The sequence below is a fragment of the Gadus chalcogrammus genome, chromosome 7 (genome assembly GCF_026213295.1).
Source record: "Gadus chalcogrammus isolate NIFS_2021 chromosome 7, NIFS_Gcha_1.0, whole genome shotgun sequence".
NCBI lineage: Eukaryota > Metazoa > Chordata > Actinopteri > Gadiformes > Gadidae > Gadus > Gadus chalcogrammus.
The window spans coordinates 26,741,325-26,761,262 of record NC_079418.1 but is presented as its reverse complement, the minus strand read 5'-3'; the positions used below and the strand labels follow the sequence as shown (position 1 = coordinate 26,761,262).

At 47.6% G+C, this 19,938-nt stretch overlaps 2 protein-coding genes across 7 annotated transcripts in view; both read right to left on the bottom strand.

Annotated features, from left to right (window-relative positions):
• Window positions 1–538, bottom strand: part of LOC130385669 (rap guanine nucleotide exchange factor 6-like) — a 90,352-nt gene extending 89,814 nt beyond the window's left edge. For all 5 annotated transcript variants that reach the window (XM_056594291.1, XM_056594296.1, XM_056594293.1 and 2 more), the window contains exon 1: window positions 458–538. In XM_056594291.1, coding sequence (XP_056450266.1) covers window positions 458–532 — 75 coding nt within the window. In that variant the 5' untranslated portion in view covers window positions 533–538. The remainder of the gene's footprint in view (window positions 1–457) is intronic.
• Window positions 539–1,219: 681 nt separating this feature from the next.
• The window catches only part of fnip1 (folliculin interacting protein 1), a 37,333-nt gene continuing 18,614 nt past the window's right edge, over window positions 1,220–19,938 (bottom strand). Inside the window, exons 8-18 of one of the 2 annotated variants that reach the window (XM_056594299.1) lie at window positions 19,628–19,699; window positions 18,729–18,864; window positions 18,283–18,484; window positions 17,791–17,876; window positions 11,812–11,958; window positions 10,200–10,369; window positions 7,207–8,995; window positions 6,908–7,073; window positions 6,176–6,376; window positions 4,360–4,475; window positions 1,220–3,991 (exon numbers count right to left, since the gene is read on the bottom strand). In XM_056594299.1, coding sequence (XP_056450274.1) covers window positions 3,913–3,991; window positions 4,360–4,475; window positions 6,176–6,376; window positions 6,908–7,073; window positions 7,207–8,995; window positions 10,200–10,369; window positions 11,812–11,958; window positions 17,791–17,876; window positions 18,283–18,484; window positions 18,729–18,864; window positions 19,628–19,699 — 3,164 coding nt within the window. In that variant the 3' untranslated portion in view covers window positions 1,220–3,912. The remainder of the gene's footprint in view (window positions 3,992–4,359; window positions 4,476–6,175; window positions 6,377–6,907; window positions 7,074–7,206; window positions 8,996–10,199; window positions 10,370–11,811; window positions 11,959–17,790; window positions 17,877–18,282; window positions 18,485–18,728; window positions 18,865–19,627; window positions 19,700–19,938) is intronic. The other variant, XM_056594300.1, reaches the window with a different exon arrangement.

The following is a 19,938-nucleotide window of genomic DNA, read 5'->3' as shown; positions in this document are numbered from 1 at the left end:
GGCGTAACTCAGTACTACAGCTCCCCTGTGCCACCGCTGTTGTGACATCCCAATTTACCCTCAGGGAAAAACATAGCATAACGTTATTTGAATCAACTATGCTGGCCAGTTCATTGCCAGGCTGGTCCCATTATTTGGGGACATACGACGTTGAGTTGTCGCCTATGATGTTATGTAACGTCATGCCCAGTATCTACAAGTATAACACACTATAGAGTTAAAACAGAGTCAAACACGCAGATCAGAAAAACGTAAATCGTTTCATCGAGATAGTTTTAACACAGCTCACATCGGTGTCATGCAACGTTTCACCTTGTCTTGGTTGTATTAAGTACGAAATAATAGCTTTTAAGGATCTAAGCGCAGTGACTTTTTGACAACAGCGCAGAGACGTGGATCAACAGTTGGGGTTAGCATTAGCAGCGCAGGCTAACTCAGTGAGCGTAGCTGTGATTACCTCGGCGGTCCGCAGTGAGGGTCTTTTCTTCAAAGCTTGTTTGAAAGAAGTTTCCATTGCTCCGGTCATTTTCATTCTTAACCCGGTTTTAAAGTCCAAAGGAAGGTCACCGCCTTAGTGTCACTTTCTTGTATCCTGGGATATCCCGCTAAACGCACATCCCGTAGGTCTTTTTCCACCTCGCCGAGTCGAGCACGGAATCAGTTTAAAAGTCAAAAAGTCCTGTTACTTGGGTTCAAGGATGCACCGAATACTATAGCTCCCTATACTAGAAGTATAATATATGTCGGAATAATAGTACGAACACATCTTCTGTTACAAATTATTTAGCTAAGTGAGTAGAGAAATCCAGGAGTTGTGATTTAGATCCCTCCTCCTACAGAACTGTTCGAGTTGACGACATCTGTCTAGCAGCACGTTTTACGGTCCTCCCTCCCGGACCTGACTCCTCCTGTCCGGAGTCCGGACTCCTGCAGCAGTTCACCGGTAGTAGTTCGGACTTTTGACTTCAACATATATTCTTTGAAATGGTGTTTTTCACTTTTGATTCCCCTTTCAAACTATTTGACCATAATCGACTCGATACCTGTAAACCAGTGTGCTACTAATTAAAAGGAGATGGCCCAGGAGCGACTATTTATCAGAATAACAAGGACAATGTCATATTGGGGCACTTACCTTGCTCATTTACTCTTTATCGATCTTCCCGAGAATGAATAGTCCAAATTAATTTAATCAATTTAAAGCGGACCAAGAAGAACACAAACTCAAATGAAATCCCTTTTATGAACTTTTTATTGCACAATATTCCCATAAAATTGGGAAAAGGATCATTCAAAAAAGAACCAATTCCTATAAACAATCTGTACAAATAAATGGAAGTAGACCAATTATATACAAATAACATGAACCGTTAAACACACCATGGCCAAGTAGATGTATTATTCATGTTGCCTAAAATAATATGTGTCGAAATAGTCTTCTCAAAGCTTGGCCAAATGACTGGACAACCAATACAGAAGCGGATTCCTCGACCGTCAGGTACATCCTATGCAGAATGTGGAGCTTTAGATTCAGACACCACATGCCATTTGAGGTTTCTACCATCAGCCGAAGAAAAAATAAAGAAATGTCCATTGCATACGAGTGTTGAGCCAATATGGGACTTGATACACCATTGGAAAACCCAATTCTGCCTTACAACAATCGGACGTCCCAAACAGAAAACCTCGGGGGGAAAAAAAGAAATAGGGTTCCCTTTTTGTGTTTGCAGAATTACACAGTTCAGTGAGTTGAGATGGAAGTTCATTGCAGTGGATATGCGGCTAACATTCCTTTTTTGGATTTTAATATTTCCTCTTTACAGTAGATGTAAATGAATTGTATAGCCAATGATATCCAGCTGCAGCCACATAATCTCCCTTCAATTCGCAAAGTAAGGTAATCAAAATGATAGTTTTATAGCTTTTGATAATTTCATGTCAAACAAAAATAATGCATTGAGTAATTAAACCGTGTAAAAGTTGCTTTTTCGAAATGAATAAAAAAGATCCAATCGACTTATTGACTCGCTTATCTTCCACTTTAGGTGCAGAGGAAACCTGGTCATGAAATAGACATGACCTAACTGTGGACACCATACACAAAATGACTTGATAGGATTTGAAGCCTTCCTCACGGATATTGTTCCTAGTTTCAGTTCATAAACGGACATCTTGGACAATTTAGAATATAAATGATTTCTAAATATTCCTTGGCATTTAAATTATTATGCACTCGTTTTTATTCAACTTTGTTTGATAAAAAAAATATGCATCTTTTCAGGGTTATTTTATCCGCTATAAATGTATCCTGTAACCCTGTGAAGCATGTATGTAAAAGTGCTCTATAAATAAAAAGTTTCCATTCATTTGGTACACTCAGGGCCTGCATGTGTGCATCTGCTTCACCCTTTCTGAAGTACTTCCAACAATTTATCTTGTCTGGCTGGCATAGTGCGGCGAGTATATAATAAGCAATAATGTCTGTAATCGCCTGCAGACTCTCATAAAATATGAAATTTGTTGCGGGCTTGTCGCCAGGACTGCCCCCCCCCCTCCCCAGAGCTTAAACATAATGACCAGAGCATAGGGCGATAGAAATTACTAAAGAAAATTAAATCACTATCTTCGTCGTTTTGTTTAAGTTGGAGCCGATTCCATTTTAGAGCCAACACAGACAAAGCACACCTCAAACATACCTCCATACATATACACAAACACTGCTAATGGAAGATAAATGTTTGATTTTTGTCAAAAGTCAAAATGAACGGGTACGCCTCCATAATTTCCTATTTGATACTTTAAAATATATTTATAAAAAAATCCATCATCAATCAACATTAACAAGACCTCAAAACACATTACTACTGTAAACATCACAAGGGTGGCAAAGCAACGAAGCATGTGGACATATTTCAGCATTTCTGTGTTTCCGTGTCATTGCATATGACTCCTTAGTTTCCACAGTTGTGAGGGCCCCTTTAAGCAAAATTAACTTCCCTTTTTGTATACCATCGAGAGCAAAGCAGAGACGTCTTGTTTACGCAAGTCAGCCAGAGCAGAACAACATTGTATTTGTGTACCTAAATGGATTTCTGTTTTTAAGGCAGTGAATAATGAATGGGTCATATATTTTCAAACGCTTGCATTGTGGTCCAAGGTAGTATGAATCTTATGAGAAGAATGTCATAGCATACCCTTACAGCTTTTGAAACCAGTTTTCAGGTAATTTAAAAATAAAATTAAAACCCACCATGCAGCCATTACTACCCTAAGAAAGCATAAATTATACTTTAAAAACACATTTGCAAACACACATGTACCCTTAAAATAGTATCTAGGGTAGTTCACTTGTAAACATGTGAGAAGAAAATTGGCATATGTGAGACTGATAGTGTTCTTAGATATTCACTGTGAAGTAAAAAACAGAAAACATTGCAGTACGTTGGTAATCTTCCCGCTGCCGACTTCTGGATTTAAGATTGTACAGAAATAGATGTAAAAAATAAATTCCATCTTCATCGTAGATAACCAATTTCATTATTGGTGGCCTGTAGCTAATAAAGTCTTTGGCTTACATGTCCAAAAAGTATTAAAAACAAACAACAAAATTAAGTCATTTCAGGGGCTTCAGTCAATTCAGACTTGTATTTTGCCACCACCTAGTGGCACAGTGCAAAAATTGCACCACTTTCTACTGCAACTACAGCCATCAACGATTTGATATGAAGAGGCCCAGGCCGCACTGGTCCGACAAGCTGTGCTCTGCACAAGCTCTCTGTAAGGCAAACAGCAATAGCCTAAATGCCAGGGGGCAATCTCGGGTGTGTTGCACCAAAAGACAACTATCCGGGGGGCCACTGTTCAGTGGATTCCTATGTAACCCTCTTTTGGCCACTTGGAGGCCTCAAAGCTTTATAGAAGGATCTGGGCCACATACGGGGAGTGTGTGCTTGCCACTGCCGCCAAGAGGGGAAGGTCACTGGACTCAATTCTGAAAGAAAAAAGAAAGGAGGCCAGAGTGTTCAATATGAAAAGTGTACATGTATTTAAAACAAAAACATATAAAATGACAATAATTTTAAATTGCGTAAATGTCTTTGTGATAAGAGTATAACTATATAAAACAAAAATGCATAAAATGACAATAATTCTAAATTGTGTAAATGTCTTTGTGATAAGAATAAAACTGTATATAAAACAAAAACATATACAATGACAATAATTCTAAATTGTGTAAATGTGTGATAAGAATATACAACTATTTGATTTTGAACCTAATTTCACTTATTTGACATTAAACCATGCACACCACCTAAGAGTTTGGGATCAGACTACAGGGAAACAGACCCGGCCTCTTACCCCAGGACCATGCCCAGCTCTTTGACGTGGACTCTCGTCTGGCCCTTCAGGTACTCTGCAAGCATCTTACTCTTGAAGTAGATCTCCTGCAGCCGATCTTCAAGGTGCATTACACACTGGGCGTGGAGACAGTAATGGAAAAGGAATTAATTTTTGGGTTCAACCCAGTTTCTAAATTTGTATAGACAGGTCAAAGATTCCGCCTTTGGTTTGCACACTGGAATATACACACTAATTTCAGCCAACTGGGAAAGGGAAATATGTTTGACGGAGGCTCTGTCAAATCTTTAGTAAGCACGCATTGAAGGTGACATTAAATATAAAAATAATGAACAAGACAGAGTCTCGTTGGTAATTACAGCCCACACGCAACACCTACCCGAGTGTCTGCCCTTTTCCAGCCATTTGCAAGGGCAGGCAGTCAGGGGCAATGAGATAAGTATACCCAAATGCTTTGGAGTGAATCCGAGTCATGAGTCAAATGCAGCAAATGGCATTTGTGTATAAAGTTCAGCATTAACACATAGCCAAGTTTTTAAGCGACTGACCCAAAGCATCCCTTTAGGGGATTGCATCCCTTGAGGGGGTTGGATTCTATGTACTACCTAGTTTCAAGGCCTTCTGGAGGCATTCTCAAGTAGAGTTGTGATTGATAGAGCATTACAAACTCTTGATTTAGCCATAAGCCTTTTTTTACTTTAATCACAATTCCAATGAAGGATCCGAGTAAGGCATGTGTTCCAGATGTGGTTTAATTTGCACCAGCGGTAATTAAGACGAGATGTTTAAAGTTTAGATGGACATTAATGTCCCAGCAGGCAAAGATGTTCAGTATACCCAATCAGGCCTGAATGTTAATGGCGCATTACCACCAGAGGGTGCGGGTCGGTTCAGTCGGCCAAGGTGGGATGCGTTTCGCCAACCAAAGTGGGCTCCTCATTTGGGGTACTGAGACGCCTGAAAGGGTGCCAGCAAGTTCGAGCTACACACGCCGCCGTTGGGTCGTCAACAAATTGTCAGTACCGTGCGACAGGGTGATAATAACCAACAAACACATTATCCGCAAGGTATTTCTGTACAACGGCGGAAGCTTAGTTTATTGAAACAAACGTCGCGCAAAAGTTGGACCCTTCTGGGACGTCCTGCATTGTTGCTCATTGTTTATTGCGTCGCATTTTTCATTTTCCTGGGGTTCATTAGAAGGCTACACCGTGTCGGGTTGTTATGAGGTCACAATGCTTACGTAGCTGCCGCGGCTATCCTCATCTGGCTTTAACCCCGCCCAACCATAAGGGTACTGTCGGCGGTGGAAATGCGAGCCGTAACTGAGCTGCGCTATACCCCACCCTCACTGCTGCTCCGAAGCGTACCCGCCGGTGGAATAGCGCCATACATTTCAGAGGTTTTCAGGTCATCTGGGCGTTGAAGTGGGGCGTATACCCCTCATGGGCTGTGCTTTAGGTGTTTCCACAGATAAATAACAAACTCAAATAAAAAGTTGATGGTTTTTTCATTTGATCAAAATTACTTTCTTTGATCAAAATCTTAGTAAGGGATGTCCATAGAGCATGTGCAACACATTTGGTTTAATTTGTGGTTATTAAGAGAAGAGTACAGAATAACTTATCCAGACGGATCTTATGGGTCAAAGAGGCCAAATGTTCAGCCCGTCAAACAATACGGCAGCTCTCTCTTGTCTCCGTCTTGATTCTCACCCAGAGCAGTTTTTCTTTTTAAATTAATCTCCAGCCCACATTAGACACAGTCCGTCAGTCCCTTATTGAGAAAATGTGACGTGAACAGGGATGTCACTCACAAAATTGGGCGAGAGGTTGAGTTTGTAGAGCTGGTAGGTGGACTGCAGCAGGCTGGAGACCAGGGAAGACACCAGCACCTCCTTCCCCAGCTTGTTGACATCTGTGGCCCGCCGCTGGCTGCTGGCCACCTGCACCGTCCAGCGGTCCGTGTCGGCGATGATGCACACCGCCTCGGCTATGGGCTCGTCCAGCACAGGGTGCTGACGGAGGGAAGAGGAATGGATGGAAGGAAAGGAAGGTTAGGCGGGAAGAACATCAGGGAAGAAGCAACAGAGGTATCACTTTTATTTCAATGTAATTCAAGAGCTTGGAAATCTCAAGGTTTAATTCTCAGAATGACCTAATACCCCATCTTATGTTGCATTAAAGGTGGCATATTATACCACCAGGTGTGAGGGTGATTAGCCCATTACAAGCCGTTTGGAAAATCGGCCTATTCTGACATCACAAGTTGGTGTGTCCACCCAGATGTGTGCTGGATAGATCAGTCTACCAGCCTACCCAGTGGACTGTAGCAAATGTTGCTCATTTATCCATCATACATCTGTCTGGACACACCCACTTGTGCTGTCAGAAGTGGCAGCTTTTCAAAACAGCTTGTACTGTCTAATCACACTCACACCTGGTGGTATAATATGCCACCTCCAAGTTGTAAACTCTGAATTGATGTTGTCAATTCTGGCCATGGCATCGGCGTCCCCCTCTCTTGCGTGTCATGGCTCATCCATTACCTGCACAGCATGGCTCAGCTCAGCCATCAGGCCCTGTCGCAGAGCCTCGTCGCAGGGGATCCCCTGCAGGACGAAGTCCGGCACGTAGGTGGGGCAGTAGCCGCCAAACAGCGACCTCCCGAAGTTAGCGATGCTGGGCTTGGAATAGCTCTCCGTCTGCTTCGCCCTATTTCGATGGGGAACAATAACAAAGTCTTACTACATGGTTCAATGCACAGTGTCACTGTTCTCAACATTTCTCTACGCGTGTGTAGAGGACTCATGCATCAGCGTGTGTGAGTGTGCGTGTGTGTACCGACCCAGGGAAGGGCACCAGCACCTCCTCCTGCCAGTCCTCCGTGTCTTCGCTCTCGCTGTCGCCCAGGGCACTGTCGAGGCTCTCGTTGCGCGGGATGTCCCAGTCACCGAGCGCCGTCTCCGCCTGCTTTTGGTCCCCCTTGGTCGTCCCGGCGTCCTGGGGCGCGGTGACCGACACCACGATGCCCTGGTCCTGCGTGGCAGAACACGGCCCGCAGCAGCAGTGGCCCTCCGTCGAGTCACACCTACACCTCTCCCGGCCGTCCCCTGCGACCGGCCCTTCTACCGGACCCACACCCCGACGGACCTGGGAGCCCGCACACGCCTCCGCCTCCGGAGCGGCGGCGGCGGCGGGCCCCTGCGAGGCCCCGGCTGGTGGATGGGCCCCTGAAGGGTCCAGCAGCTCTTTATGCGTTCTGTCCGTGGTGCTGACCCCCGGTGGCGTGCTCACCGGGTCGTCTATAGTCCTGGTCTCCACGGGGTGGTCCTGGCTGAAGTACTCGTCGAAGTGACTGTAGTCGTCCGGGCCGGAGCCACGCCCCCACTGGGGCATCTTACTGGAGACCCGCAGCAGGGCGCACGCCCGGTCCCGGCCCGGCTGCAGTCGCTCCTCTGGCAGCACGCTGCTGCTGCTGGGGGAATCACAGCCTTCCACCTGCTGCTGCTGCTGTAGTGGTGGCTGTTGTGGTTGAAGTTGTTGTTGTTGTTGTTGTTGTTGTTGTTGTTGTTGTTGATCCTTCAGATGCTTCTTGTGCTTCTTAAACTCCTCATCCACCCTCCTCCTGCGGCTCTCCGTGTCCGACTCGGGGGACATGGAGTCCCCGATGAGAAAGGTGACCTTGTTGGCCGGCTGCTCCTCTTCCCCCCGCATCAGCTGCATGGGCCCCGTCGCCATGGAAACCGGCGTCGCCAAGGAAACCCCCAGCGACGGCGAGGGGCCCGTTGGGGAAGGGCTTTTATCGGGAGGCTTCTTCTCTAGGGGAACCCCCAAGGTCAGAGGGCCGGGGATTCTTATTGGATGGGTGCAATCGGCCGACGCCGTGTCTCCGGGGCCCTCCTTCTCCCCGGGGCTGACCGGGCTGGGAGTTGTCGGGGTGATGGGTGTTGATGGCGAGTGGAGCTCCAGCACCGGGAGGGTTCTACTGGGAGACGCAGAGCCCACAGGGACCACTGCCTCCAGCCTGGTTTCCTGTCGGGGGAGGACTGACTTCCTGTGGCGCTGCCCTTCCTCCTCTGCACTGACCAAGGGCAGCTCCGGCCCGCCCACCTCCCCCCCTAGTCCTGCCTGCAGCAAGCTGCTCCTGGACCCCTGGCTCTCACTGCTGTCCTCCTCCTCCTCCTCCTCTTCGTCCTCCTCCTCCTCCTCATCCGTGACAGTGACCCTGGCCGCCGCCGGTGCCGCCTTGGCCACACCGCGGGGCTCCGCCCCCGTGTCCGTCTCGGTGCTGCTCTGCTGGCTGCCGTCCGACGGGGCGGCGGCGGTGTCGTCCCCCGGGCCTGGGGCCCCCGGGGCGGCCTGGCCCAGGTAGTCGCCGCTGGGCTTGTGGACGGTGATCAGCACGTAGTCCGACTCCTCCACCTCGCCCCGCCGCAGGGAGGTGGTGATGAGGGAGCCGGGCATGACGATGGCCTCGTCCTCCACGCTGTCCAGCAGGTGGCTCTCCAGGAGCTCCGAGCAGCGGATGAAGTAGGTGAGCACGTAGAGCAGCCGCTGCACCATCTCCTGCCGCCGGCCCACCACCACCGTGCGGCTCAGACGCACCGGGGAGCCGATCGCACCGTACAGGTCGCCTGGGGGAACGAGCACATGACACACGACACAGACACAGACACAGACACAGACACAGACACAGACACAGACACAGACACAGACACAGACACAGACACAGACACACACACACACACACACACACACACACACACACACACACACACACACACACCTTTTTAGCATTGGCTTGGCCATAGTAGCAGCACAGTAGGGGGAAACCAAGGGTAGGATGGGGTAGTAGTGGCTGTGTATGGTAATTTGTTAACAATTGCAATATCCGTAGTGTGGTGAAATTACATTTTCAGAAAGGAAGAGAAAGCCATCATCATAAATATCAATATGAGTGGAAAATGGCTAGGTAAATTAAGTAATTTGGACTAATTCTATTGGCACTGGTACGATGGTTGGATCACCCAGACCTTTAACACTTTCAAAACACAGAGAAAACACACCTCAACTATAAGTCGCCCACTAGGTGGGGATGTTGACTTAGTTTTCACCAGTTTCCTTATGGGTTTTCGGCCATCCACTTTTGTTTCCCACATTGAGAAGTTGACACAGGTTCCATTGCACAGCTCTATCCATTTCTATTCTCTTCAGAAAAGCATCTACAAGTTGACCCCAAGTTCCATTCCACTGCCCTCCTATTCCTATATTCTTCAGAAAAGTGCCAAAGACGTCCCCCGCGAGCCACACAGCAGGGCGAGCCCCCCATGTCCTCTACCGCGTTATCCCCCAGTGTATTCCCTATGCATGTTCAAATCATGTCTATTGTTAGCGGTGTGTGCCCCCCCCCCCCCCTCCCTCGGTTGGCTAACAGACACAGTGTCTGTGCTTCCGTGTGTGGGACATGAGCACTGGGACGCTGAAACCTGAGTCCCACAGGTCATGGAGCCAGCGCCGTGACATCATCAGCAAGAAGGCGTTTCCTCCTGATGCGGTGATGCACCTCACACCATTTACCAGAAACCCTCAGACGCTTCGTCCCAACTGCTAGACTAAAGATGGCTACTCAGCTAGGCTCCATTTTGATAAGGATATGGAGTACGCATGTACTCCATATCCTTATCAAACCTAATATCTTACATGCAAACGTGGTTATTGACTTTAGGTGGAGGCATTGATATTTAAACACCAACCGGTGAACTAAATGTATTTGATGTGCTTTAATGAAGGGCTCAAGGAGTACTCCCTCTCTGTGTGGCTGTGCGGTCTTATCCTCACCCAGCTGGGCCCACAGTGGGTTGTACGGGTGTGTCTTGGCCAGCATGTCCACACTCTGGGACGAGTGCTTCTCCAGGAAGATCTTAATTGGAGGATGCCCATTGGGCATAACTGTAGGCACCCAGGCCAGATGATTGGTCAGGATTGCTGTCAATAACGCGGGGAGGAATCTGTGAAGGACGACAAAAGGCAGGTTGGTTTGTAATATGTAGAAAAAATATATATATATAGAATATATATACGTAGAGTGCAGAATATGAAGTGGGAATTTAAATTAATTTAAATAACATAATACAATTGAAAAGAGTAAATATTGAAAATGCACATTTGTTGAGAAGATGGACACACACATACACACACACTATGCCTTGTGTGTACGCCCACCACAAAAACATTCCTTCCCACATGCACGTGCACGCTCACACAGCCTGATTCACTTCATTGTAGTCCGCAGTGTCTCTCTGGTTTCCTTCCTCATGACTCACGGGGGTCATGGAGGTGTTCAGCTGTGACTCATCTACAGTGGCAGCAGTATCCACAACCCACACTCACCACTGGCTAACACATTGATCACATACCCATACTGGGACACAGCCTGATGGCTACCTCATCCACGATGAGGATGAGTCCTCCCGACATTTAAGGGAGCCTAGCTGAGTTGAATAATAATGGATGTAGGTCCTTGCTTAGGGCTTCTTGCTCCATATATTAGTAATGACCACACGTTTTTAATCAAGCATAGGGTTGTTTTCAGCACAGCCACTGTTAATGTGGGTGGTGGCGAGTGTTCTCCGATTGTGAGAACAGCAGGGGTCAATACAAGGCCCTGCTACCAATTCAGACATGGACAATCAGCAGTGCTAACATCAACAATAACCGGCAGAGGCAACAGCCTCCCACTGAGACACAAGAGTGTGCACAAAGAATAACCCACACTCTGACTGCAGGGGGTGTTGAGCAATGGCCCATGTCCCCTTGAAGATTGAACACTCATTTGGGAGTATGTAATATATGCATGCTGTTCATGTGGCTATGCATTTGCATCTGAGTTATACCCCCCACACCATACTGGGTTATATGGTACTGGACCTCTGTCCACACTGGGTTATATGGTACTGGACCTCTGTCCACACTGGGTTATATGGTACTGGACCTCTGTCCACACTGGGTTACATGGTACTGGACCTCTGTCCACACTGGGTTACATGGTACTGGACCTCTGTCCACACTGGGTTACATGGTACTGGACGTCTGTCCACACTGGGTTATATGGTACTGGACCTCTGTCCACACTGGGTTATATGGTACTGGACCTCTGTCAACACTGGGTTATATGGTACTGGACCTCTGTCCACACTGGGTTACATGGTACTGGACCTCTGTCCACACTGGGTTACATGGTACTGGACCTCTGTCCACACTGGGTTATATGGTACTGGACCTCTGTCCACACTGGGTTATATGGTACTGGACCTCTGTCAACACTGGGTTATATGGTACTGGACCTCTGTCCACACTGGGTTACATGGTACTGGACCTCTGTCCACACTGGGTTACATGGTACTGGACCTCTCCTCTCCACGCTGTGTTAGATGTTTGAAGGCCACTCAACTGGTTCTTGGAGGCCTGCTCCACCAGCAGGGCCAGCTCCCGCATGAAGTTACTGCACAGCAGCTGCCTCTCTGGGGCCACAGAGCGCATGGTCAGCCACACCGGCTCGGCCACCCGGGGCATGGTGTACAGGTCGCAGATGGTCGTCCTGCAGGGGACAGAGATATAGGCGTTATAAGGACAGAGATATAGGCATTATAAGGACAGAGATAGGCATTATAAGGACAGAGATATAGGCATTATGAGGACAGAGATATAGGCATCATAAGGACAGAGATATAGGAATTATAAGGACAGAGATATAGGCAGTATAAGGAAAGAGATATAGGCATCATAAGGACAGAGATATAGGAATTATAAGGACAGAGATATAGGCAGTATAAGGAAAGAGATATAGGCATTATAAGGACAGAGATATAGGCATTTTGAAGAGAGAGATATAGGCATTTTGAAGAGAGAGATATAGGCATTTTGAAGAGAGAGATATAGGTATTTTGAGACGGAGACAGAGAAACTATTGAGGGACGCAACAAAGTAAGGAAGTGTAAAAAGTGTAGTAGATAAGAGCTGTATAGAGGGATTACAAGAGGTTTTACCAAGGGGGGAAGAGGAGCAAGGAGGAGGTGAAAGACGACAGGAGGAAAGATGATGAAGGATGAAAGGCAGTGAATAAATAAAAAACTGGAGAAAGAAGGGGGGTTAAAATAGGGGGAGAACCAGGGAGAAAGAAAGAGAGAAGGAAAGATGGGGAAGAGCAGTGATAAGAAGACGGGCTGAAAGAGACAGAACAGACGCCTCATTGTCTCCAATGTTGAACAAAAGAGGTCTCAGCCCACAGTGCTCTGCTGTCTGCTTCCCCAAGACCCTGGAAGACCTTAAAAATATGCTATATATATATATATATATATATATATATATATATATATATATATATATATATATATATATATATATATATATATATATACACTGCAATCACACACATATAAACACATGCGTGTGTGAGTGTGTGTGTGCGTGCGTTTGGCGAAGTAAACAGACACCAACACTTATGGAAGCTGTCTGGGCTCCCAGATCAGCACATCCAGTCCTACTGTCTGCGTGTGTGTGGGCCCGGGCGAGTAGGCCGGTGTTTCCATGGAACAGCTCTGGTATGATGTGAAGCGTCTCGGCAGCGTGCCAGAGCCTTTGACGCAGAGGCCAGTGGGGAATCTCTCCTCCCCCCCCCTCCTCCTTGGGGAAGGGAGACGGGAGGGGGGGGGGGGCATGAAATATTTACCGTTTGCCGGCCTGCTTATGCAGCAGAAGCAGCAGCAGCAGCAGTACGTGGGATACAGACTGAAATAGTAGAGGAATAATGACACAGGGAAAAGGGGAAGGCGATGCAACAGGGCGGTTGTCACGGCGATCCTCAGAGGACAGAATGACTTCGGAAGCCCACGTGAGAGGTTGACTGGATGACTGGGTCCGTATGCGTCACCTTTACCGCTGAGGAGTGCTTCTGTTGATTTGTTGATAGTATTACGTTACCTAGACGATCACCTCCTCATTCCCTCCCTCATAGCGAAACGAGGCTAGTAGGACCACAGTACAAGAGGGTCCTCATTCTGCCTCACAGGTGGGCAATATGCCCCTCCCCCCCCTTAAACCAACACAGAAACGCCATGAGCAGATGTCGTTTGGAATAGGAAGTGAAGCCCAAGAACCACTTCTGCGCTGCGCTCCAATTCATTCCCATTTCTATGAAGGGGGTGGGAGGGGCAGAGACCTTGGTTGACCCTGTGTAATGTTGGGAGATAGAGAGGGGGGGAGAGAGGCAGAGAGGGTGAGAGAGGGGGCAGCGCGCCAACGCTGCTGTCAGCTCGGGGTGATGGATGAGGTGGCAGCCTGTCCAACATGCTACTGATGTCTCTCTGAGTTAACACGTATATGCAGGGCGGTCCTGCACAGGAATGGAACGAGGTAAAAAGACGGTAGTCTTGAAAACCTACCGGACATTTGTATTTTATTGACTCGTTTTTTTATTCCCTTTTATGATGCATATTGATAAGGGTCATTTAGAAGCCAAAGGCTTGGGCAGACCCGATGACAAGTGCGTGGTAACGTGATCGGGCCCGGCTGCAGGTGATAGCATGCTGCTGTGGATGAACCTTGAGAGGAGCAGGATCCCTCCCTGTTTCTAGAAAACACGGAGCTATTTAGTGTCAGGGGTGGAGACATGTAGTGTCAGGGGCGGAGCTATGTAGTGTCAGGGGCGGAGCTATGCAGTTTCAGGGGCAGAGCTATGCAGTGTCAGGGGCGGAGCTATGTAGTGTCAGGGGCGGAACCATGTAGTGTCAGGGGCGGAACCATGTAGTGTCAGGGGCGGAGCTATGTAGTGTCAGGGGCGGAACCATGTAGTGTCAGGGGCGGAACCATGTAGTGTCAGGGGCGGAACCATGTAGTGTCAGGGGCGGAGCCATGTAGTGTCAGGGTTGGAACTATGTAGTGTCATGGGCGGCGCCATGTCGTGTCAGGGGCGGAGCCATGTCGTCTCAGGGGTAGAGGTATGTAGTAGCTGGTATGTCGGGTCAGGGGCGGAGCTATGTAGTGTCAGGGGCGGAGCCATGTAGTGTCAGGGGCGGAGCTATGTGTTACCGGTTTTGTCCCGGATCAATGAGGTAAGATAAACTCTTACACCTCTTGCCCACTGCATCCATCCGTTGACGGATCCCATTGACTTTGAATTGGGCGGAGCCGCAATGCATTGTGGATCCATCCGTTCAGTTGGATCCGTCGGCTCCGAAGTTGAAAATGTTAAACTTTTCAGGCAGCAACGGATCCGTCATCCAATCAGATTGCGTATGCTCGGGCTTGGCTGACGGATGCCTCTGCAAAGACTACTCCCCCATCCGTCAGCCACGCCTTCCATCATCCGTTGACGGACGGTGCAGTGGGCAAGAGGTGTTAACCAATTGGCAGGATGGAGGTTTCAGATCAGGCCGATTTTAACACATTTATTTATATACAGTGGCCTACTAAACAGGTTTACGTTTTAGCATGTCCTCCCATCGAATACATGCCAAATTTGGGATAACCAGTCCTGGTCGAGTTGGTGTTAGCTGTTGGCCAAGGAGGGACACAGATACAGAAGAGAGGGCCATCGTCTCAGTTATCCGTCCTCTTGTAGATCTGATATTAACGGTCTGTTGTCGTTTCCCGTTCAGACCCATTTCAGGTGACACACGTGTATAGATCCCGGCCCCCAGCTATGATTTGTCTACATATATTTCAATTGCTGCTAGCAATAGAAATGAATCGTCCTGTTCAGCCAGAGCAAAGCTCATCCATAATCACATCTATAACGTTAATTTAAGGGCTGATTTGTGACACTACAACCACCCCGACCCTACTCTACATCCAAGAACCCTGAAGGTTCATATCTACACCACCCTGACCTACTGCGGGTTCATACCACCTTGACCTAGTGCAGGATCATATCTACATCACCCTGACCTAGTGCAGGATCATATCTACACTACCCTGACCTAGTTCATATCTGGAATACCTTGGATCAGGGATGGGCAACTGGCGGCCCGCATCCTCACTCAGTGCGGCCCGCATCCTCACTCAGTCAGGCCCGCACATAAAAAAATTAATAAAAAAAAAGAATAATAATAATAATTGATAGAGTTACAGAAAACTCGGTCAAGAAAGATGAGAAGAATTCATAGAATTCGAAGGCAAACCCATGCGTCTAGTTTGCTTAGAAGCGATATCAGTCATTAAAGATATCCACTTAAGTCGCCACTACAACTACTACAACTGCTTGTTGGGTTTGAGTTCATTGAGTTGTTGCACTTAATGTTGGGCCACTGTTTTTCAGTTTTTTGACTTCATTGAATGATGATGTATGTGAGCCCTTTGCACTGATAAAAATACTGACCATTCATGTGGCTGTTTGAGCATGGAAAACATGAAATTAATGTATGTTGGTTCAATTAACATACCGTACATAGGTTATGATTCTGGATGATTTTTTAGGTAGTGGCCATCCCCAAAATGCACCAGAATACAGGAAATCATATCTACCAAATTCAAAATTGTGTAGCTTCTCTCAGCTCACGTTTAGTTGAAGTGTGCAGTCATGTGGCCCTCCGATGGTTATGATGAAAAATGTGGCCCTCTTTATCATGAAAGTTGCCCATCCCTGCCTTGGATGTACATGAGCACAATGGTAATTACGTCAGGATAGCGCAGCACTACGCAAACCCAATTCTTCTACTTCTGCTTGCTTGACGGTCAACACTGTCTGGCTATCTTTCTCAAACTCTTTAGTCTGAAGGGGAGCTTGTTTATTTTTACCACTCAGTGAGTAGGATTTACTATTCTGGTGTGCGAGCAGGGTGCATGAATAGGACAGAGTTGCTGGTGGATGGCATCCAAGGAGCGCATGACCACAGCAACAAGAGCCGTTGGCAGGCTAAGCTAGGGAGTCTGTGTGTGGGCACCCACACACTCACTTAATGTACACATTTAACCTTAATGACCTCCACAACGTCTCACTTTTCGTTGCTGCTAGCTAAACTGTTCACAGGTTATTGAGCAAGTATAGAAATTAGAAGCCAAAAGGTTAGCAGTTGTGAAAGAAATACCCTACAACAAATGACATTTTCGTTCCTAATGCGCATGCTTCTTCTAAATCTTTATGGCATTGCCCAACAATGTTATTGGGGTATTACCTCCACCAACTGGCATAGATTCAGGATGGGAAACTGGAATGGGTTGGAGGCCAGAGCACCGAGGGCCCTCCATGGCAGCAATTATCGTACATAACAAAACGTGAGCAGCTTTTACGTCTTCGCCACCTAAAGAGTTTGTTATGTATGTTATGTTTTTATCATTCAAAAACCCCATGTTATTTCCCATTGACATTTGACCGATGGAACCAGGAGCCTCGGAGGCAGGACTTATTCTTCAGAGGTCTATGGAACCATGTCTGCGCGACCACCACACAACTGCTGCCGTCCATGGCCTCTGAACGCGGACAGTATGGGCTTAAAGTCCCGCTCCCCTTCTGGTGGACTGCGACTTTCCTGACTTGCTTAATGATATTTTAATGAGAAAAATATTAGATGTAATTCATGCCACGATTCAAACGGGTTGAAAACATATTGCTCTCTCGCCGTTGACTACAAAACATACAAGGTCCCATGGGGACTTGGGCGGTCTGTAAACAGAATCAGATCTGCAAGGGGTTCAAAGATCTACAACAGCCTAGCGACTTTGAGAACGAGCGGTGCACTTAGCCAGAGATCCATTCCTGCCTCCGCCTCCAACGGAAATGTATCCCCAGGTTTTTGTGACGTGCGGACACGGGACATAAATATGACGGTGGCCTTTCAACCCAACCGGATACCTTGGGAGGTATCAGCATGTGACTCCTCGCTGACTCTTGCTGGGTCTGGGGAGGTAAGGTGACGTTCCATTTCGAGGACTTTAACCCTGTCCATCTCAAATAGCAAATGTGCCACAAGGAATGGTTGTTGTCAAAGATTGACGATATGAAAATCTCGAGTCGGGCCAGCAACCACGGGGGACTAGTGCACGTCCATCGTAATTCATCGTCCAAGATATTATTGTGTGCGCTCCATTTTACTGAAGCAAAACAAATCTAATTCAAAAAAAAAATGCACATTCTACAACAAACTATAATGTAAGACGAACAAAAACAAGTCTGTTTTATAGTGTATTTGAACCAGTTGAAGAATCCACTCCCAGGGGGTGACCCTGACGTAATGGGAGACGCAAATCCCGGCTGCGATGGGCAGCTGCAGCGAGTCAAAACCAATCAAGCCAACCCAGCACATGTGTATGGAAAAAGGCCGTTGTGTATGTGCACAATCTCAGATGACGGGTATGTCAAGCGACACTCATGTCGCGGGCTTCATGGCGTCTACTCAAACAGCAGGCTGCCGTTGGTGACCGCAGCGGGCCTCACCTGAACTCGTTGAGGCCGTCCACCATGCGGCTGTAAGCCAGGGCCCTCTGGTTCACGTCAGCGGACCTCCGGCTCATCTTCATGGCCTGGGGGGACACAAAACATAAGACGATTTGGAAGCGGCCCAGGGTCTGAATGAAGCCGGAGCACAGGAATTTAAACAGCAGGCCCTCAAGGGAACGACTATTGACTACTTAATCTGTCCGACACCTTCTCCTCTAGATTCCAACTGCAATATTCATGTCTGATCTATTCATAACCGAGCACTAAATGGACTTTGCTGACAGGCAAATTGGTAGAGCAAGGTTAATTACACCTTTCAGGGCTGTGATTGGGTGTACTGATTGCATGGAAGAATGTATATTTGGAAATAGAAGAACATGTGTTAAGAGAAAAATCCTATCACAAAACATTAAAGCTGTGTAAGCTCTACGACATGCTTAGAGAGACAACCATTTATGAATATTTAAACACTTGAGCCCTATTCTCTACCTGTTCAATGGCACTCTTGAGTTTGTTCATGTGGCTCTCGAAGAGCGGGAAGTGGGAGAAGAAGAAGTCCTGGAAGCGCCTGTTCTCCTCAGGGTCAGGGGACAGCAGGAAGATAACCCCGATGGCGATCTTCTTCTTGCGGGCCACGCCCAATCCGGGCCCGCCGCTGTCGTCGGACATGTTGAAACTCTCGTCCACCGACCTTCAGAGAACAAGTGATGCATCCCATAAACCAACTTATCAATAAGGTCCATTTTTTATTTCAACCAGACGGAAAGACTACATAGGATGACATTCTCATGAAGTCCTTATGACAGCCCCCCAAAAACCATTACAAACATACAGCAGTCAGCGGAAAGGCAAAACCATAATACAGACTCCTATACTATAAGGATATCTGTTTGACTGGCTCATTGTGTGTAGTCAGTCTGTGTGCGTGTGCGTACCATCGGGGGAAGACCCCGTTCTCCAGGCTGGTGGTCTGGCTGCGCAGCCAGCGGCGCTGGTAGCTGGAGGCACAGCTGCTGCTGAGCGAGGAGCCCGGGGAGGGGAAGGGCGTGATCAGCAGGCTGCTCAGAGACGCTGGGGGAGGAGGGGAGGGTAGACATTTTGAGTGAGAGGGGCGGGACGCACGTGTGAGAAGAAGCGACGCATTCATTTGGGGCGGCAGTAGCTCAGGAGGTAGGGCTGGTTGGCTCAATCCCCAGCTCCTCCTAGCCGAGTGTTGAGGTGTGCTTGAGTAAGGCACCTAACCCTAACTGCTCCCGACTAACTGCTCCCGACGAGCTGGCTGTCGCCTGGCATGGTTGACTCCGCCGTCGGTGTGTGAATGGTGAATGTGAGGCAATATTGTTATGCGATTTGGGTGGCCAATGGTTAGAAAAGCACCATATAAATGCAGTCTATTTACATTAATGAAAAGGAGAAGAGGAACAGTCAAATCAGGCGTGATCAGTCCAAACATTAACATAACACAACAGATCCAACAAGTGCTTGGATCCATTTGGAAAAGAAAACATCACTGGAGAAAGGAACATACCGACGGTGAAAACATGTCAAACGAAGAGAGGAAGTAATTCCAGTAAAAATGGCCTAATGGGATCAGATATCCCCCTGCTGGACAATCGTCACATGATGCTGGTGTTGTTGATGAGGCTGGCTACACACACACACACACACACACACACACACACACACACACACACACACACACACACACACACACACACACACACACACACACACACACACACACACACACACACACACACACACACACACACACACACACACACACACACACCTCCCTGCTGGGTGTGTTCATGTACGATTGATGGTCACCTACCTGATCTGGCGATGCCACTGTCCCGCTCGTCGTACATCCCGCGGCCGGGCATGTCCATGGGGTTACTGTGACCTGTAGCAACACCACACGATACATATTCATGTGAGTGAGTGGATGAGTGAAAAAAGAGAAACAAATGCAGGTATAATGATGAGGTGCGGATAAGGGGATAAGGAAGGAAGAAGTAGTAGGAGGAGATGGAGAGAAAGAGGGTGGTGATAGAGAAAGAGAAAAAATACATTTTGGAAACAAAGCAATGTGATCACTATGAACAGCGTGGTGTGGGAGGGCAACTTTTGTGTACCATGCAT